The sequence below is a fragment of the Euprymna scolopes genome, chromosome 12 (genome assembly GCF_053919585.1).
Source record: "Euprymna scolopes isolate OS-2025 chromosome 12, ASM5391958v1, whole genome shotgun sequence".
In the NCBI taxonomy this organism is placed as follows: Eukaryota; Metazoa; Mollusca; class Cephalopoda; order Sepiida; family Sepiolidae; genus Euprymna; species Euprymna scolopes.
In genome coordinates, this window is record NC_136493.1 from 80766471 (window position 1) to 80788350 (window position 21880).

Genomic DNA, 21880 nt, shown 5'->3' on the forward strand with positions numbered 1-21880 from the left:
AATCAAAAAGCAAGTTCTTCACTGCTGAAATAAACCCTGCTGCCCTCAAGACTCTGTGATTGGTCATAATGAATAGAGGGTTACATGCTTCAATGGCATTATGAAAAATGCAGCATCAAACATTATCAAACTGCATCAAACTAGGAAAAGAAATAAAGTATCATCCACCATCCCAGCCATATAATCCAACAGTCCATAATCTTGCACAATTTGTGCACTTCTTTGTAGATCATTGACTTTATCGGAGAAGATTCTGAAAAAAAAATTATCCAGTTGAATTTCTTAATTCCCTCAAGCCAAAAGGTGTTCCTCTTCATTGTCTTTGATTGAAACAAGATATTCCGGTCATGCTCCTGTGCAACCTCTCACCACCACCAAAGTTATGCAATCGCACAAAACTCGTTATCAAGAAATTTATGAGAAATGTTTTAGAGGCCACACTAATTTCTGGTTGTGGAAACGATGAAGATGTTTATATCCCTCAAATTCCTTTAATACCTTTCAACATACCTTTTGAGTTCAAACACCTTCAATTACCCATTCGTTTGTCTTTTGCAATGTCTATCAATAAGTCACAAGGTCAGACACTAAAAGTTGTTGGTTTGCATTTGGAAGAGGATTGTTTTTCCCATGGACAACTATATATTGACAGTGATTACTGGACAGTAGACCAACTATTACTTACAACAAATCAAAAAGCAAGCTCTTCACTGCTGAAATAAAATAAAGTAGAGAGTAAGAACAGCCTTTTTATATTCATTCATAATGGTAAAACTAGAAATATTATCTCGAAGGATTTTTTTTTTTTCTGAGAAATTCACAAACTAATAAGTGAACGTTGTTCACAAGTCGTTTATGACCCAGCCCTTGAATCAAGGAGAAACGATTTTACAAATGAGATTTTCAAAAGTGTAACAGAATTTCGAGACTATCTTCTGTATCCTTATAGAAAACTTCCCAAATTTATTTAATGAGAGAAGGTAAATGCTTTTTTTTACATTTTTGAACAGTATAAAGGCTGGGTATATATTTTTTCTCGTTGTAACTAACTAAATATATATATATGTGAGTCATTGTTTATATTTTTGGTGTATCTTATACATACTTCTTGTTTTGGTGATTGTGTGACAATCTTCTATGCAATTCTAGAGTTCTATATTTTACTGCTTGATAATTTCTAATTCAAAGCATATACGTTTGAATTCTTAATTTTGATTATTGAAATGTATCGCTAAAATTGAGATTTTGCTAGGAATTCTCCATGAATTGGAGCAATTCCCCACAAACTCTCGTTTTACATAATTTCAATACTTTCAAGTTACTTCTGGCATGTTTTATATTATATTGTTTTACGTGGTTTTACATTATCTTTGCAATTGATAAATTCAAATGAGTCAATGGATGCAGATAATAGAATCTCTATTTTTGTTTTGATTTTCGAAAAACAGGCTTTTGTTGGTCACTCTTAACTATGAAGGGCAACAAATGGTATATATTTCCATAAGATTTTACTTTTTTCCATCATATTTTGCTTTGGTTTTTGACTGCCCCAAAATTTTAAACTATCAATTTAGAGGCACACTTCTTATAACCTTTCATCTAGTATATAAGGCGCAAAATGGGTGCGAGCATTTGTGTAAGTCCACAAAAGGCTTTTTGCATTGAGCTTCTCGCGTCTGTTAGATTCCGCAAGAAGTTTTTGCATACTTCCCAGATTGTAATATCTCACATTTGCAAACGGACATCGTCTCCATCTGTTTTTTTGATTGAGTTAAACAAAATTCCCCCCATGCCATTGTCTCCAGTGTTTGTTTATCTTTTTCATATAAATAAAGTGAAACTATTGGAATGCAATCACCTGGCCTTCGAGCCGGGTAGTATCTGTTCTGGAATTGGATACTGCCAGAGTGCCCCCTTTTTCGTGGAGCTGGTTATCCTCCCACATTAAAACCGACCTTGTGTCTAATTTGCTTTTGTGTGAGGTTTAAAAGCAACGTCATTTTTGCAATGACTACATTAAATTTGAACGCTTTAACTTCTTGTCGCGTCATGGAGTAGTGGTAAGACGTCAGATTTTCTTTCACTTTCTTTTCCACCTTTGCGTCATGGGTTCAAGCCTGCCTTCCTACTCCCTCTTTTTTTTTTGCTCAACACACACCTGAAAACTCCTGGGCAACGCCAGGCACCCAAGCTAGTACTATCATAAATCAGAGTCCATTTTTTTTCACGGCTCTTTTTGAATCCCGTCAATAACGGGTACTTCTGCTAGTATTTACACACACACACACACACACACACACACACACACACACACACACATATATATATATATATATAACTTCCACAATTGTGAATGTATCAGACCGTTGGTGAGAGGGATTATCTATAGGTCGATGTAACTTTTTATTTTTTATGCATATTTTGTGCTGAGGAGTGTCCTACTAATACAAGAATAATAATAATAAAAATATACATAGATATACAGAGAACTTTTTATATAAATATATCAGCATTAAGCCAAAACAATTTGTAGCATGTATTGTTAATAAAGCTGAAACCGATTTTTGAAATGAGCATAAAAATATGTATCCGTTTCTGTTGAAACGGTATATTATAAAAGTATATATATATATATATATATATATATATATATATATATATATATACTAGCAGGGGGGGGGGCTCGGTCGTAAAATACGCTTAAATATGATATTTTAATTTGTCCAGATTTCGTATATATTATTATAGAGTTGTGATTTCAAAAGTAACACAAAAGAAAAAAAAAAAAAAAATTGGGGGGTACCATCAACTAGAATCGAAACCGAAAGCAAAACTGTTGCATTCAAAGCTGGTCGCGTTACCACTGTACTAACATGACATGCATATGAACTGATTAAAAATAAAAAATAAAACATTTTTTGACTCCTTAAAAACTATTTAACTGGTTAACAACCCATAAAAAATTAATCCATAAAAAATCCAATCATTTGAGGCCTCTGCGACTTTTAGTTTCCGTAGAGATAGAGTTTGAAAATATGGAGACAGACAGACATATATATATATATATACATATATATATATATATACATATATATATATATATATATATATATATATATATATATATATACACTTAAAAGAAAGAATGCTGCTTATATATATATACAGGGTGGGCCAAAATTAGGGTCCTATTTTTAAAAATTCATAACTTTTTTATTTATTGATTTTTTTTTTTTTTTTTTTCAGAATAAGTAAAGGACCCCTTCCGAAGCAAGCATGAGCCGTATTAGCCCTAAGGAACGTACCCTCATAATAGAGTGGTACTTTAAATCCAATGAGTCGATTTTGGAGACTCAACTCATCTATCGGCGTCATTACAACACCAGAAACTCTCCTTCGGCAAAAGCAATCCGAGGAATTATTGCTCGTTTTAGGGACCAACAAGGAATATCTGACATGCCAAGAAGTGGTAGGCCTCGTACTGTACGAACAGCTCAAAATTTCGAGGAATTGGAGAGAAGTTTGGAGGAGGATGCATCCACATCCACAAGGAGGAGATCAAAAGAACTTGGCATTTCTCGAACCTCACTTCGGAGAATGCTAAGAGAAAGAGGATATTTTCCATATAAAGTGCAGCTAGTTCAAGAACTTCAACCTCGAGATAATGAAAAAAGACTTGAGTACGCTATGCGACTCCAGGATTTTGCCAATGATGATCCCAATTTTCTCAAAAAACTAATAATGTCGGATGAAGCCCATTTTCATCTTGATGGGTTCATCAATAAACAAAATTGCCGAATATGGGGTACGGAAAACCCAAGGATAATTCAGCAGCACACATTACATCCACTCAAGTGCACGGTGTGGTGTGGCGTTACTGCTGAAGAGATAATTGGCCCCTATTTCTTTGAAGACGATGCCGGAAATCAGGTAACAGTAACGGGTGACCGCTACCGAGAAATGCTGCAAAATTTCTTGCAACCGTGGGTTGCCGCCAAACCTGACAGGATGTGGTTCCAACAGGATGGAGCCACAGCACACACTGCGAGAGATACCCTTACACTTTTACAGGGTATATTTGGAAATCAGATTATCTCTCGCAGTTGCGAAATTCAATGGCCTCCACGATCACCTCACTTACAGCTCCTGACTTCTTCTTATGGGGTTACCTCAAAGAAAAGGTTTATGCCAATAAACCAAACAATATTGAGGAACTGAAAGCAAATATTGAAGCAGAAATAAGAGCCATAAGTCCTCAGATGTTGCAAACTGTTATGGAAAATGTTTTAAAAAGAGCCGAAGAGTGTGAAGCTGCCAACGGCGCCCATTTAGAAAACATTATTTTTGCTTAAAAAACTCAAAACAGTGTAAAAAACAATACTTTAGTTTTTGTAAGTTTTAAGAAGTGTTTTTCGGCCAAAATTTGTTTTGTTTATTTCAAAAAATCTTGGAAGGGTCAGTCTACACACACAAAAAGTTTGGTGAGTTTAACTTTTATTTTGTGGAAGTTATTCAAATTTAAAGATAGGACCCTTATTTTGGCCCATCCTGTGTGTGTGTGTACATATATATATATATATATATATATATATATATATATATAAGAAGCAGAAAGAATGCTGCTTATATATATATATATATATATAAGCAGCAATGCAGCATTCATATATATAAGCAGCATTCTTTCTTTTAAGTGTATATATATATATATATATATATATATATATATATGATTAGTTTTTTTTGGAAAAAGAATTCCAGCAGAGTGCTCAATTAAAAGGAAAATCCAAATTGTAAGAGCGTATTTATATTTTGTGGACAGAAAGTTGTTAGTTGAGACAGCTCATTGGTACCGTCGGTTTCAAGCCCGATAATAAGGCCCGTTTAAGGTATCCTTATCAAGCTCTCTTCAGAAAAAAAAAAAAAAAAAAAGAGACGAATATTGGCTGAAGAGAGCTTGATAAGGATACCTTAAACGGGCCTTCTTATCGGGCTTGAAACCGATGGTACAAATGATCTGTCTCAACTAACAACTTTCTGTACACAAAATATAATATATATATATATATATATATATATATATATATATATATATAGTAATTTATAAATATATATGGTGATTACTAACTAGCTCTACCTACGTATTGAGCACTTTTGAAGTAAATACTTAAAGTTTACGCATAAATCTATACTTTCGTATATTAAATTTGTGTGAGTAAATGAAGTAGTTATATATATATATATATATATATATATATATATATATATATATATATATATATATATATATATAAGCAGCATTCTTTCTTTTAAGTGTGTTTCATTGAATAATATAGACAATTTCTGTTTACATATTTTGGTTCTGAGTCTTCCTAGTTTTCTAATTTTTGGCAAGAATGGGCTGACGCAACTAATATAGTAGCTTTTTATCCGAGTACTTTCAGATCCATCTTCAGGGATGGTTTAGGATGTGTGTGTGTGTGTGTGTGTGTGTGTGTGTGTGTGTGTGTTCGTGTCACTAAAATTAATAGGGAGTTCCATAACACCTGCAAAAGAGACGAACATGTTGTTGCTGAAAAAAATACTTATTTCCATTTATCTTTCACTAATTTGTCAAAAAATTTAATTGTTGAATTTATGGGAAAGCTAGGATTTAATAACATTTTTTCTCTCTGGTTCCATAGTCATTCAAGATATGTGAAGTTTAAATTGAGCCTTTTAAGCAACTGTCCAAGATGCAAGCACACACGCGCGCATGCGCGTAATTTTTACGTTGGCTCATCATTTTCATCCAAAATGTACAATTGCTAGTTCGTATAATGACTAAATTATGAAACTAAAATAATTGAATGTTAATTACAACCAATATATAGCATTTTTTTTCATCGTATATCAACTACATATTTTTTTTTTAAATATTACAAAAAATGCCCACATGAACGAAGCAAAGCATCTATATTATCTCTTTTTAAGCTACAGATTATAGCGAACCAGTAAAAAACAAAATATCAATTTTAACGACTTACATGAATTTATTTTAATATGTCTTAAAGAGAACCCCACGTTAATAAAGGACTTTATGTGTCACTTTGCCCTCGCGGGGGTGCAAATAAATACAGACTAAAATGGAATTCATAATTGATTAAAAAAAAAAAACGATATCAAACACATTGTATAATATAATATAAAATGAACTATAAAACTATTAAAGGCAAATAAAGTAGATATATTAGATTTATATTTTTTTTTTTCTGAAGAAAGACAAAAAAAAAAAAAAAAAGATAAGGTGCGAGGAGAAAGGAGAACATGCGAATATTCATACGTATTCGAGAATGATGGAATGCGACAAACGAACGTTCAAAACAGGAATATCAGAATAGACTAAGTCCCGCCCACGCTAACGAAAAGAGGTCAAAAACCGTTCTGGAGTGTTGCTATAGGTTTGCAATTTTATTTAGAAGTTAGCCATAATATTAGCATCCAAACCTATATTTTTAGCTCACCATTCGAATCAAGGTGATCTGTGAAAAGCTTATTTCACGGCTTTTGCAAGAGGAAATCTCCAGAGTGTAATAGTTTTGCGACTGACTGACACTGATTTACGTCACAGGAGGAAAGCGGCGAAGAGACCTTTATCGGTAGAGTCTCTCCCCAGTGGAAAAGTGCACCCTGATAATCAGTGTGCTGAGGTGGGTGCTCTCTCTCTCTCTCCTTATTAATATTACTTGCCTTTTTCCTTTACTTCATACCATTTATTAATCTAATTTAAAATCTAGATAGTTTTTTTTAATCTGTTAAAAACCTTCCTTAAAAGATGGTCTTCCGTAATCTCAAATTCGATGTGACGAAATTGCTAACCATGTGCTCGACCTTTTAAACAGAAACTATTGTATTCCTTTATTTATTTATTTTTATTGATTTTTCAAACTAAATAGCTTCCAGCCTTCTATTTGAAAAGGACTGTTTATATATAACTGCATCCAATTGTTCTTTTTTTTCTTCTAATTATTTCCAAGAAGCATTTCTTTCTTGGTAATTCATCCAGTCTTTTTCGGCACTTCCAACTACTGCAACACGACGACGACGACTACCACGACTTATTTCATTTTAGTTTGCACCGCCCCCCCCCCTCTCCATTTCATTTTAAAAATGAAATTTCGGGGTTAATTCTTATCAAATAATTTTCTGTTTTTCGCAAACTAAATTGAATTGAGTGCATACACTTAATGCTAATAAAGGAAACGAGAAATTTAAAGAAATTGAACCTGGAAGGAAACGAACATGCCGTAATTCTTACATCTTTTGTGCGTTCGGGAAAACAACCAATATAAATAATGCTTCTAGATATTTTCTGCATTTTTTTTTTTTTTTTAATTTAAAAATTTGAAGTGTTGAAATTTTTAATTAAAATATTTTAAGTTTAATTTTTTTTATATAAATTAAATATTTGACCAGGTTTCATTATCACCCCCCTCTCCATTTTTTTTTTTTTTTTTTTTTTTTTTTTTCTAATTTTTATTTTGTTTCTTTAATTTAGACTAATTTTTGTAATGTTTTCAAAATCTACCCCCCCCTCCTGGTGCAGATTAGGACTTATTTTTTTTTCTTCGTGCCTTGTTTCGGCTTTTTTTTCCTCTCCTGTCTATAACGTAACAGTAACAGCCCTTTCCCTTAATTCCATCCCTTTTTTTTTTCTTCATCGCACTTGGTCATTGTTTTAATAACATTTTTTCAAATAAAGAATTTTCTGTAAATAAAACTGTTTCCTCGTTTGTTAGAAAATGCATCATTTTTATTAGTCAAATCTTATTTCCTGGTTTAAAAAAGAATTAATGTAAAAATGGTTGAGAAATCCTTTTAAAGGAAAGCTTCAATTTATTTAAAAAAAAAAAATTTCTAATTTGAAAAACCCACTTCTATAGCGGAAATATATATTTGGCCTGTGTGTTGCGCGGCGCGCTTATTGAAATTTAAAAAAAAAAAATGTAACAGATTTAATTAAATTTTCCATCTTTTAAAATATTCCCATTTTGATGGGTAAAAAGATATTTGAATTTCCTAGCGCTTTCCATTCTCTTCAAATCGAAATAATGGTATTTCTTTAGCCAAGATGTCCTTTCTCTTTCCCCCAATGTAAAATACAAGCCATGCTACTGTGCAGTCATTTGTGATTTTCACATCGATCCGTGTTCCTATCGTTAAGAAAGGCAATTCTCGCTAATCTATGCGGCATTTTGGAACAACCATTTCTCTTTCGGTCGGAATCATTTCTCATTCATTTTAAGCAATGCCACTCGACCTTGCTCAGGCAAAGTTTGTGTGTGTGTGTATCTAACGATTTATTAAATTTCATTTGATACCTTCACACTCTCACCCCCCTGTATTATCATCAATATCCATTATTCATCAACTACACACACACACACACACACGCGCGTGTATCTTTCTTTGTAGCTTAATTGCCATATGTATTTTCAAAACTTACTGCCTACTCGCGTATTGAGGCACTGCAGTAAATACTGAAAATATATCTACATAAAATTTTACGTAGACACATTAAATAATATAAATGAAACAATGAGTGTTATCAAATTGAATCTCAAATTATTAACGGAGTTGCATATATATATAATATATATATATATATATTGCGGTCTGTTTTAAGACCCTTTTCCACTTTATATAATTTTAATATAATTAAAACTGAAAAAATAAAGAATAAAATGTCACAATTTATAAATAGATAACTACTTCTCTTTTCTATACGGTCGTATATGAAGAACGCTTTGATCCCTTGTCTGGCTATTTAAATAATGCAATGAATGCAAGTAGCTAAAATTGCACTTCTCTTAATGTATTCGAGGCCTTCAAATTTATACATTTTCACAAATACCGCGAATTCTTATTTTACATTTTTAAAATTTAAAGAGAATAAATTTAAATAATTCTCAATTAATTCATCTCCATTCTCCAAATTATTTAAATGTAATAGTTAATTTTAATGTATTTAAATGTTTTCACTCCTACATAATTCAATTCTAACTCCAAAACGTTATTCTAAAAATTAAAAAAATATATATTTGCTTATAAACTATAAGAATCTGTCCCTGACTCGAATCTCAACGTTTACGTAAATCGTAAACTTAAAAATTTTTTGAATAAAATAAAAATTAAAAAGATAGTTGACCAACCATATAGTCTTTCATGTACTTATAACTAAATCTATTTTTCTTGCATTTTTTTTTTTTAAATCCATAACCGGAAAATTCTTTCACTCTACAAATGTTTTTGGTACTTACCGTGCTGAAATAACGTTTAGAAAGCCATTCTTAACATGGGAGGGTGTTTTGTTATTATTCACCTAACAATTTAATAAAAATCTTAGTTGAATTTAACTTAAAAATACTATTTTTAAAATGAGCACAGTGCGCTTTTTACTTATAGCTCGCTTTTTTACGGATGTTTTTATCAACATTACACTTAAAGAATGTAAGGTGCAGTAAGGTGCACTTTTGTAACCGTGCTATTTTAAAAAAAAAATAGTATTGAAGTTAAATTAGGTGAAAGTACAGAATAATTACAAAACACCCTCCCTCGCCCGTGTTAAGAATGGCTTTCTAAATGTTATTTCACCACCGTAACAAAAGTGCATAAAGTACCGAATGTAATTTTACTCACTTTTTTTTTTTTTTTTTTTTTTTTTTTTTTTTTTGCGATAATCGAATTGTATTTCTCTTGTATTCTTTGTGTGTGAAATATTGTGAACAAAGATGAATATTAACATAAATAAAAATAAAATTGTGACTACTATTTTCTTGCCTTGGTGTGTCATTTTTTTTTTTTTTTTTTTTTTATTATTATTATTATTTACTATTTGAGTCATTGAAATGAAAATTGTAGTAGCATAAAATAAAACGAATTAACAAACAAACAAAACAAATCATGAAATGCAATCCATTAGGTACCTCCAACGCGCGCCAGTTTTAACCACCGCTGTCTGTAGCTGTATGTAACACGATGTAACTGTAATTTCATTTAATATTATCCTAACTTTTTACCATTTTAAAAAGCTTCAAATAAACTGCTAATATTAATTTTTACAGCATATAAAAATGACGAAATGCGAGACAAAAATCATGTTTAAATTAGTGACGTTTTGAAGCTGTAGACATAACCATGTTTTTAAAAATCAAATCGTCATATTTTCCTGAAATTTTCGATATTTATTCATTATTAAATAAATTTACATAATAAAAATAGGGGGTTTGTATTACTGTATACATAGATTCTAAAAAGTTGTCAAAAAACAAATATATAACAAATGTTATCAAAGGCAAGATAAGTTACTTTTCTACCTAACTGGATATATTTTTCGTGTTTTTATTCAATGTAACATGTTTATTCAGCTCGAAAAGCATACAGTGTTTACCGATGTATTGGAAAATTTAAAATGGCGCCCGACACTCCCTTTAACACGGTAAGTTGAGGAAAAGATATTATAAATAATAAACTGGACAAAATACTGTTAGAAATTCGCTCAACATATGTTACCGTGACATAAGTTGACATATATTCGGTGTTTTTTTAATAGTATTTTGTCTAGTTTATTATTTATAACACCTTTTCCCAAACTTACCATGTTAAAGAGAGTGTCGGGAGCCATTTTGAATTTTCCAATACATCGGTAAAGTTTACCGACGGTAAACACTGCATGTTTTTCGAGCTGAATAAACATGTTACATTGAATAAAAACACAAATGTATCCAGTTAGGTAGAAAAGTAACTTATCTTGCCTTTGATAATATTTGTTATATATTTGTTTTTTTGACAACTCTTTCGAATCTGTGTACAGTATTACAAACCCAAAATAGGTTTCGTTAAATATATTAGAGGAAATACTTCATTTTTGTGTTCTACCCCCCCCATTTCATGTTATGAAAACTAAACAAAATAAATGTAGGTCGATAAAAATATATATATATATATATATATATATATATATATATAAAAGGTGTTATAAATAATAAACTAGACAAAATACTATTAAAAAAACACCGAATATATGTCAACCTATGTCTCGGTAATATATATTGAGAGAATTTCTAACAGTATTTTGTCTAGTTTATTATTAATAACACCTTTTCCCGAACTTACTGTATTTAAGAGAGAGTCGGCCGCCATTTTGAATTTTCCAATACATCGGTAAACACTGCATGTTTTTCGAGCTGAATAAACATGTTAAATTGAATAAAAACACGTGAATTATATCCAGTTTGGTAGAAAAGTAACTTCTCTTGCCTTTGATAGCATTTATTTGTTATATATTTGTTTTTTGACAACTTTTTCGAATCTATGTGTACAGTAATACAAACCCATATATATATATATATATATATATATATCCCGTTATTTATTTCACTTAAAGTTGTAAATAAAATTGGATGTTTTTAAAAAAAAAAAAAAAAACTTGATAATTTTTTTTTCTCGGTAATATAATTAATTGGATTATAACAATTCTAAAAAAAATTATTTTAAAGCTTTGAATGATATTAAATTCAAATATTGCGCGATATGAAGTTCAAACAGATTATTTGCAACAGGTTTCTAATATTAAAAAAATATATTCATATAATAGAATATGACTCTTGAGATAATAAACATTACAAATATAAAATCAACCTAAAATTCGTTTTGATTTAATGATTAAACATAAAGAGTGCTCATATTTTCTGGCGCTTTTTTCCCAAAAGTACGGAGGCCTGTAAGCAACATTATATTTAGTACATAAATGTCAACAGAAGACGTTAAAATTAATCTTATTTTATTAACTCTCGTCTGCGTAGTTCATTAAAAAAATCTATTTGTTTTACAATGTAAATATGAAAATCCGATAGCAAAAAAACAAAACAAAAAAAACGTTACTTTTATAACACTTATAGCGCCAATGTCCATCCCTAGAAAACGACTCGGAAAATAGTAAACACACGAAATGATGACGTTCCTGTTTTTGTGTAAAACGCCGGCGTTTTACACACAGCTTTGGTAGTATCTAAAATGCATCATAATGCATTCGGTTTCATCATATTTTAATAGTTTGAGAAAAAGGATGAATTTGTAGCCAAATTAATGGAAATTATTGAAACTGGGTTTAAAATTCGCAGTTAATCCTCATTTTAAAACCAATTTTATAGTAAAATAATTTGACATGAGAAAAATGAATTCTGCATCAAAAATAGAATTGAGAATTAGAAATGCTGCTCCCCAGTCATGGCTGCCGAAACGAGAACATGCTACATCCGTGCAGGGTTTCGTTCGAAATTATATGCGGATTTCCTAATTAAAAATATACTTGAAGGTCGGAGGTTACATCGATCGAAACCTTGTACAAATGACACGCAAGATGAGAAACAGTAGTTCGAGAATCTAAATAATAAGAAATTAATTAGTTTTTACTATTTGATACAATTAATATTCAAACGATACTGTAATGTTTATAATTTCCCAAATCTTATGAAAGACTCCCGGGTAACGCCAGTTTTGAATATTTAGATTGATTAGAAATCAATTTTGTAAAGAATATTTCCAGTTTGAATTATAAAATAACTCCAAAAATTTAAAGATGGAAAAATGGAAAATACTTTGCTATATTATAAATTCTTAACTATTAAAAACATCACTAACCTTGTGTTTATGTTGAAATGAGATGTTTTCAATCCGAGAAGCAAAATTGGATTTGAAAATATTTCTAAAATTAGTTTTTTGGAAGGGGCGGGGGGGGGTACTATGTTACTGTTCGGTAAAAACCATCGGACTGAATTTTGATGTTTTAATCACATGGTCTATTTTCATTTCTATAGAACAATTGGTTGGGTGGATTTTTATTATCTAAATGAAATAAGCCTAAGTTTCCTCCATTGTTAGCAATATTAATCAGTTGCTTATTAGCAAAATAATTGGTTTATTAAATTGAGTAAAAAAAAAAACACATCTAAATGTTTTTTTTTTTTTAAATAAACATTTTCTAATATCTTATTAGGTGTGTTTTGATCTAGACGTACCTGTGACAACTACTAAATTTAACTTTTTACCATCTTATTTACCTGCGTGGTATGTTTGGTATATTCATACGAATGTAAGTTAGGTTACGAACCTGAAGAACTGATCTTTCTCTAAATGATTGATTGCTTGCTGGTATTAAGGAGGCGAGAAATATAGAAATCTAAAAGATGGTTCTTGTTCAGTACAAATTTAGAACCATTTAAATAATATATTTTTATTTTTTTTCTGGATTAAAATAACTTTGAAACGATTGCCGAACAAATTCATGAAAAGATGTAAATTAAGAAAAATGTATACAAAAAGTCTCAAAATATATAAATTTGCATTGGTTTAATTTAATCAAGACTTTATATTGTTTACTTCCGGTTATTATAGGATAAGATTTCATTGTATGGAAGATCAAAAAGCGTACATAATTTACTATTATAATTCTTAAGGAAAGGTTGCCAATTAAAAGAATATTAAAATGTAAATAATCTTTTAGTCTTTTATAATTAGTTTTTTTTTTTTTTTTTTGTAATTTTGTTTAAATATTTAAATGGTAAAATACATGTTTTTATAGGCACCGCCAAAAATGGCGGAAAAATCAAGTTGTTGTGTTTTTTTAAAACAAAATTACATTTATTAAAATCCATTATTTCTGAGTAACTTTTTTTTCCCAGAAAGATAAAACCCTGAATTTTATCATATAGAAAACAGAATAATGTAAAACTTTTTCTATTTTTAATTAAATTTTAAATGTTGAATTTTCCCCAAAAAGTTAACTGACATTTTTTGTCTTGCACAAAAAATGTACATAAATATTTAAAAAAAAAAGGTTTTTGAAATAGTTTATTTATTTGTTGTCTAACTAAGATTTAGGATGATTTTCTAAGAATATGCAAAAATATTATAATATAAGTACCTGGATTTAAAATAATTCCACTTATTCATATAGGCAACCAGTTACTTCGCGTCGATCTAGAGTTTAGATCGACAATGTTTACGTTTGTAGTTGATAAAAAGCAAACTATGGAAGACCAAACAGGCCAAAAAAAACTTATTTTTCAGTGACAAAAATTTCAATGTATTATTAACGCTGAGGCTGGCCAGTACCAGATAGGTGACCATTTGTATGGGTTTGGGGGGCAATTTAAAGCAGAATAAAAAAAAAATTATTTCAGCGCGTTTGGTCCACCGTAGTCGAAAGGCGGCAAACGTTTTCAAACTGGATCGAAAAAATGATGCTATTTTTAACACAAAGAGCACAATATTTATCGATTTTTTTTTTTTTTTTTTTTTTTTTTTTTTTTTTTTTTTTTTTTGTATCGATTCTTCAAAGCATGCCCGGTTTAATAATGGTCATGCATTATTCGGCTCGCTAAAAAAAAATTAATTTATTTATCAAAGATTTTAAAATTGCTTTTTTCGTATAAATATTAAATTTTTGCTTAACTTAAATTATTTTACTTAACATATTCACCGAATTTCACACTTCAAAACTCAAAAGCGGGATAATTAAACACAATCGAAGTTCTGATATTCAGACGTCAAAATAAGGTATGCAAACTTTTTTTTTTTTTTTTTAAATCTATAATTCTATCCCTTACAACAACAACACAATATGTTGTGTTCAGTTTCAGATGATTATTTTAAGCATATTTGTACCCCCTCAAAACAAGGGGGGGTTGTAAGCAAATATATATATATATATATATAATATCGTTTATGAAAAATAAGTACACTGTTATAAAGTTCATTCTTCTCTTAATAATCGCTAAAAATTTCGTATTGATCGGATAATTATCTGATTTTTGGTAGATTTTTAAAAGACGGTCCGTCAAAAAGTACTTACCTGCCCCCCCCCTCCCCCAGTTTTGGCGGTGCCTACGCTTTTAGCATTTTCTTATGTCTTTTTATAGTTTTCAGTAGTAAATAAAAAACGCAAGAATTTATTTATTTTTTTTTTTTTTTTATATATAAAGCATCGTAATTTGTAACAATAAAAAGAAATAAAATTTTTACAGGAACATTACGAAAAAAAGCCCCTAAAGTCCGTATTAATGAATTCGATATAACTCCAAGAAAAATGAATTTCTCGAACTACCGATATTATTACCATATTACTAAGCATTGTTTATTTAATATTTTCACACAAAAATATTATAACAAAAATATTTTTTTTTTTTTTTTTTTTTTCCCCCCCCCCGCATAATTTTTATACGCAAGATTTTAATAATTTCCTTACTCACAAGAATGTAAAACTTTCGGTGTAACATAATTTTTATATAATCTCGAACAATAATTTAAAAAAAAAATTAATTTAAAAAGCAGGAACACAAAAATAATTAAATTAAATGATAAAAATTGATACAAACGTTCAGAATAGGAATGTATGCGTGTCTGTGGGGGGGGGGGGATCTCGCACCCCCTACCTCCTTTTACTATCAGAACTTCATTTTGAAACAGCATTTCGATTGGCTGAAATTTTGGACCTCCTTATAATCGTGTTTGCAAAATTTTAGTTTGTTGCGTTTTTTGGCGAACGGTAAATTACTTTTTTTTTTTTTTTTTTTTTTTTTTTTTTTTTTTTTTTAGGGCTAATTAAGTTATTTTTGCACAAACAAGGTGTTTTTGAAAAACACCTTGTTTGTGCAAAAATTCTTTAAAAGATAAATATTACGTTTCTATTTCAAAGATAATTAGTAAAGTCCTAAGATATTGAATTAAATAGGGGAAAAACACTGTTTTTTCCCCTATTTAATTCAATATCTTAGGACTTTACTAATTATCTTTGAAATAGAAACGTAATATTTATCTTTTAAAGGATTTTTACGACAAATTTAACTTCAAAATTTAGCTGAATTAGATCGCCGTGAAATATTTTTCGTAACTTTGGTTTTTTTTTTTTTTGGTTTTTTTTCACGTGTACAAATTTTTTTTCCTTTAAGAAATTAACTTTAGTCTAATCTTTCAAATACAATCAAAAAGTAGTCGGAAACCTACAAAAAAATTATGATAAATCTAGGTCCCCCTATTTTTGCCCGTACCTACTAATAGCTGTAGTTTAAGAGGTATTATAAATTTAATCATTAACAAATTAGTCGATAAAGACATTTTTAATGATACATCTGACATTTCAAGCAGTATAAAATTGTTGGTATATCGTGGTTTAATCGCCAACCAGCAAACATGTCCGAAATGTGATGCGATTCTTAGACGTATGAACCTGCAATGTCAACGAGACAAGGAATATATAAACACATATTGTTGGGCTTGCCCAAAATGTAGGAAAAGGAAAAATATTAGAGCGGGATTGTTCTTTGACGGGAGCAAATTAAAGTCAAACATTTTAATCCAGATTTTATATTGGAGTCTGGAGACACTGATAATAAAGTTTTAAAAGAAACTGATGTGTCAGTCAAATTTAGTGCACTGGTTAAATTTCATCAGGGAAATTTGCGCAATGTCTCTAATAGAAAATCGAGTTGAAATTTGTGATCATGAAAGAACTGAGATAGATGATAGCAAGTCTATGCATCAGAAATACCCATCGGAATATGTGCTTGGTATGGTCGAGCGTCCGAGCGAGAAACAAATGTGGCTATGATGATGCCAGTTAACAAGGAATGCTGAAACTCTACTGCCAATAATTTAGAAGTATGTGCGACCAGGATAGTGCAGATGGATGGTGTGCATATAATACCCTACCTAACCATTTTTTTAGGAATTTTTGACACCCCTAACACGAAACTGCAAAAAAATATATAAAAAAAACTCATAATTTCTCTTAAAAGTGGGTTGTTTATTTTCTTTATGGTTTATACTTCTAAAATAAACTATTAAAGTTGTATAAAAAGTAATAGAAATATTTAAAAAAAAAAAAACTAATGAAATTGATTGAATTTTACGAGTGCAGTATTTTTTAATTTTTAAACTTTAAAAATCTATCAAAAATTTTCTATTGATTCTATTTTTACGATATTTTCAGGGTCAATGTGAAATTTTATGCTCTTTCCAATAAACCGAATATAATATTTTAGACCAACTTTTTTTTTATTTTTTTTTTTTATTCACGCCCACCCCCTATTTTGAAATGTCTATTTAAAAAGTAAATAATTAATTTATGTACCAAAGTTTTATATATCACAAATTGAAGAGAAAAGATCAATAAATAATTTATTCAAATTTAAAACAAAAAAAAAAACAATACTTTTTTGGAAATTTACGTGTAAAGTCCGAAGACCTCCATTGTAAAGATAAAATCAATTTAGTTTTTTAGTTTATAAGAAACAGATAATTAAATCTCAAAGTCTTGCATATTTTTAATTTTTAATCAGTTTTAAAATTTAAACATTAAAATGCAAATGATTTAATTTAAGAATCAAGGTTTGTTTACTTCCGGTTATCAGAATAAGAAAGATTCTATGTATGGAACATCAAAGCGTATATAATTTACTATTATAATAAAAAAAAAACAAATATTTATTTTTGAAAAAAAAAAAATTTTATGCCGTCTTCTTTGCGAGTCATTAACCGATCGAGTCAATCAAACTTTGCACTTTTCTTTCCATATTCGCAAACAATGTTCCTCAAAATCGATTTTGCATGGCAATCAATTTCAGAAAATTCATTGCGATATGTTTAGACTTTTTGAGAAAATCTAAACATTTTAAATGCTGACAAATGAACTAAGTTTTTCTTTGTTTTTTTTATCTTGTACCGACATAAACATATTTCCATAAAACCTTTTTGAAGATTAATTTATTTTTGTCAATATTAAGAAATTCTTTAAATAGAAGACTTTTTATTCTTCATAATTAGTCTTTTTATTTTTCTTGCTTAAAATTGAATTTCCTTTTGTTTTGCCTCCACTTATGACCAGAACCTTTTTAACCTTTGCTTAGAGTAGATGTACAGTTTTAAACGCCTTCATGTTTGTAAAACAAAATTTTAAGTTTCTTTTCAAACAATTGAAAATATTTAACTTTTAATTTGTTTTTGTGAAATTGATCAAGTCATTGATAATCTATTTTGATGGGAAAAATTTTAACAAAAATATAAGGAAAACGACAAGATTTGCATCATACTCGCCATATTCTTTTTAATTATTACTAAATTTTTAAAAAAAATTTTATTAATGAATTGTCAATGCAATCATTGATTTTAATTGACTTTTTTCACTTAAAATGCAATTTTACTTTATTTTAAAAGGAATTAATTTATCGTGATGTTTTGAGAATAAATTGAGCAATCATGTAAAAAAAAAAAAAATAAAATAGATAAATAAATAAAAGTAAATATTTTAATAATCCCTTCCCTTTTTTATTACAACAAATACAGATTAATATTTTTTATCTTCAAAAATAAAAAAATTAGGTTTAATGTTTCAATTCCTCTATAATTTTTGAAGTAAAATGGACTTTGTGACATTTTGAGCTTCCATAGAACTTCTGCACGACGCCTTTTCGTTTTTGATTGTGCGAAGCTGGACCTATTTATAAACTTTCGCTTTTAGAAACTAAATTAACCTATTTTTATGTTAAAAAATTTTATTTAATTCAATATCTTAAAACTTTACTAACTAGATTTTAAAATAATCTCAAAACTAATTCATCTTTCAAGGGATTTTTACAATAAATTTAACTTCAAAATTAAGATGAACTTGTCAGTTTCTGATGTCGCCATGAAAACCTATTTCATAACTTTTTTTTTTTTTCCATGTATAAAAATATTTTTCCCCCTTTTTAGAGATAAACTTTAGGCGTTAATTTTTCAAACACCATCAAAAAGTAATCAGAAACCTACAAAAAAAAAAATAAGACAGCTTTCAAAACCATGTCCACCTATTAGTTTCCGCTATTAAATTGCACATACCTAATATTTAGGTATGTGCAATTTAATGACGGAAACTTTATTTAGTTATGTCATAACTCTTTAAAAAAAAAAAAAAAAATCGCCTTTTACTTTAGATATAGTAACTCTAATACTTACATATGTACGTGCAAAATGAATAACCAATTCCCATATAATATAAAAACATTTTGGGCCCCTCCCTTCACTTAAAAAAAATTCATAAAAATTCAGGAAATCAACCAAATTTTTTTTTTTTTTTTTTTTTTCTTGGTGAAAATCTATATGTAAATAAAAATACCGTTTAGGAAAATTATAGTTTTAAGTAATAAAAAAAAATGAATTTATTTTTGCTTTTATGAAAATAAAGTGTTGATGTTAACAATTAAAATATTTGAGGAACATTATAAAAAAAGCCCCTTTTCTAGGGAAAATTTTTAATGTAATTTTATATTTATCTTATATCCATGAACATGTAAATATCAGCATAAGATAGGTACGTGCAAAATGAATGCTGATGCTCAAAGTGTATAAACATTCTGACCCTCCCTTAACTTAAAAATTCACCAAAAATCAGGAAATGAACCAATTTTAATGAAATTTTCAGTATTTATCAAATGATCACAGAATATAATGAACCCATTATTTTTATTTGAATCTTATTGGAAATGTATTATTGTTTTAAACAAACAAAAAAAACACCTTTTATTAAAGTTATGGTTTTCAGTAGTAAAAAAACAAAATGAATGAATTTATTCTTGCTTTTTTATGAAAATAAAGCATCCTAACTTGTAATCTGAAAAAATTTTCAGAAACGTGACAAAAAATGCTCCTAAATTCCATATTAATGAATTGATGATATAATTCTTTAGAAAAAATTAATTTCTCGAACTACTGGTATTATCATTGAATTTAATATTTTCACATAAAAAAATTATGATTGCAAAAAAAAAAAAATTCCCTTTTATTTATAGATTACATGTTTTGCAGACTTTTTATACGTAAGATTCTAATATTTTCTTTACATAAATGAACGTGTAATATAAATTTTTTATATAATCTTTTGACTTTCTGACATTTTGGGCTTTCGTAGAACAGATTCTTAGATAATTCTGTTTTTGCTTGTACAAAGCCAGAATCTCTCACTTTTGTAAGCCTTTTAAGCTTTTTTTTTTTTTTTTTTTGTAAAAACATGGTGTTTTTATTTAATTCAATATCTTAGGACTTTACTAATTCTGTTTGAAAACTAATTTATTTTTCAAGGGATTTTTACTATGAATTTAATTTCAAATTTTATCTGAATTTCTCGTTTCTGAATGTCGCCGTGGAAACATTTTTCATAATTTTTTTTTTTTTTTTTTTTTTTTTTTTTTTTCAGGTGTGCAAAAAAAGTTTTTTTTTTTCTTTTTGGAAACCTACAAAATATGATAAACCGGCTTTCAAAACTGTCCCCCTATCTTTTTGCCATTATTGCCATTACTCAAATTTTCTTGCACTATGTAATGTAATTAATAAAATTGATGTTTTGAATAACAAATTACAAAGTCTAAGGAAAAACACTGGTAAACAAATTTACTAAAAAAAAAAAAAACTTATACCAACAAAGTTAAATATGAAACTTTCAGTTGATTTGTGCCAAATTTAAGTCCTTATTTTCATTTTTGTTTAATGTGAATAAGTAATAAACTTTTGTCAAAGAATTACTTGTCTCCTTCTTCACATAAGCACACTTGAGGTATTTATCTTAATTTTGATTTTCCTTCAAACTGATTGCAGCTGTTTAGGAAAATGCAGGAAAAACAAACAAAAAAAACTTGATGCAATTATACACCCCAAATTTAGATGGAATTTGGCAAAGGTTTTTAGCAATAATGGTTGTCCCACACATACATAGGGAGGGGAGCTGTGCAAATTATTGGAAAATGCATTAATTTCAGTTTTTATTTTTTCTATTAACCGCTCGCACACCTGATTAATTTTTTTTAATTTATTTATTTTTTTTTTTTTTCCAAATGTTTACTTCCATAACTTTTGATTGGAAAAAGATATTTCAGGATCTTTATTCAAAATTTATTTTCAGTTCGACTTGATAAGCCAATCACCCTGTTTGTATTTTGCACAAATAATCAAAACTTTCTTTGTTTCTATTAACAACATGCAATGTTTCATTTGTTATGATGCATAAATTTTCATTTGTATCTCTGACTTTTATACAACTTTTTTTCTTTTTCAGCATCTTGATATGCTGGATCTATAATCTTTCTACAAAAACAAACACTACAAAATCCACATAGATGACTCCCACAGGACAACCTGAATCAGTGAGTATAATCACTTTATCGAAATCAGCTCAACCATGCCTTTTTCTGTCCTTTCTCCTCTTTAGTTAGGAATGTACCAAATACCATGTTGCACATCCATACCTTTTTTCCTCCCCTGTTTCAAATGTACTGGCTATATCTACTTAGTTCCTTTCTGCATATAGTTATTATTGTTTTAAACAAACAAAAAAAAACACCTTTTATTAAAGTTATGGTTTTCAGTAGTAAAAAAACAAAATGAATGAATTTATTGCTTTTTTATGAAAATAAAGCATCCTAACTTGACTTATAACATGGGTAATTTTGATATTACAAATTTATATCCAGTCAGTCCGTTGCCCGGGTGTTTGGATGTGTGTGTGTGGTTTTTGGTAAATCAAAAGAATAAGAAAATTGTTGCCCGTGTGTGTGTGTGTGTGTGTGTGTGTGTGTGTGTGTGTGAAATAAAAAAATGTTTTTGTAGGTAAGTATGAAGGATCGAACCTGAAGCCTTGAGGCGAAATTGGAAATTAAAGTGTGAAAAAAAAAAAAAAAAAACGTGCAACTGGGTCACCAAGAAATAGTAACGGAAACATGTTTGAATTTATTTAAGTATTAAGAATTGGCAGGTGCCAGTACTTAATGACTTAATTAAGTCAACTTTCACTGCAGGCCAGTATTTTATTTAG

At 29.1% G+C, this 21880-nt stretch overlaps 1 protein-coding gene across 1 annotated transcript in view; it reads left to right on the forward strand.

Annotated features, from left to right (window-relative positions):
* Window positions 1-6322: 6322 nt before the first annotated feature.
* The window catches only part of LOC145291370 (protein Loquacious-like), a 45447-nt gene continuing 29889 nt past the window's right edge, over window positions 6323-21880 (forward strand). Inside the window, exons 1-2 of the mRNA XM_080137147.1 lie at window positions 6323-6689; window positions 21125-21212. Of these exons, the coding sequence (XP_079993273.1) occupies window positions 21186-21212 (27 nt within the window). The 5' untranslated portion in view covers window positions 6323-6689; window positions 21125-21185. The remainder of the gene's footprint in view (window positions 6690-21124; window positions 21213-21880) is intronic.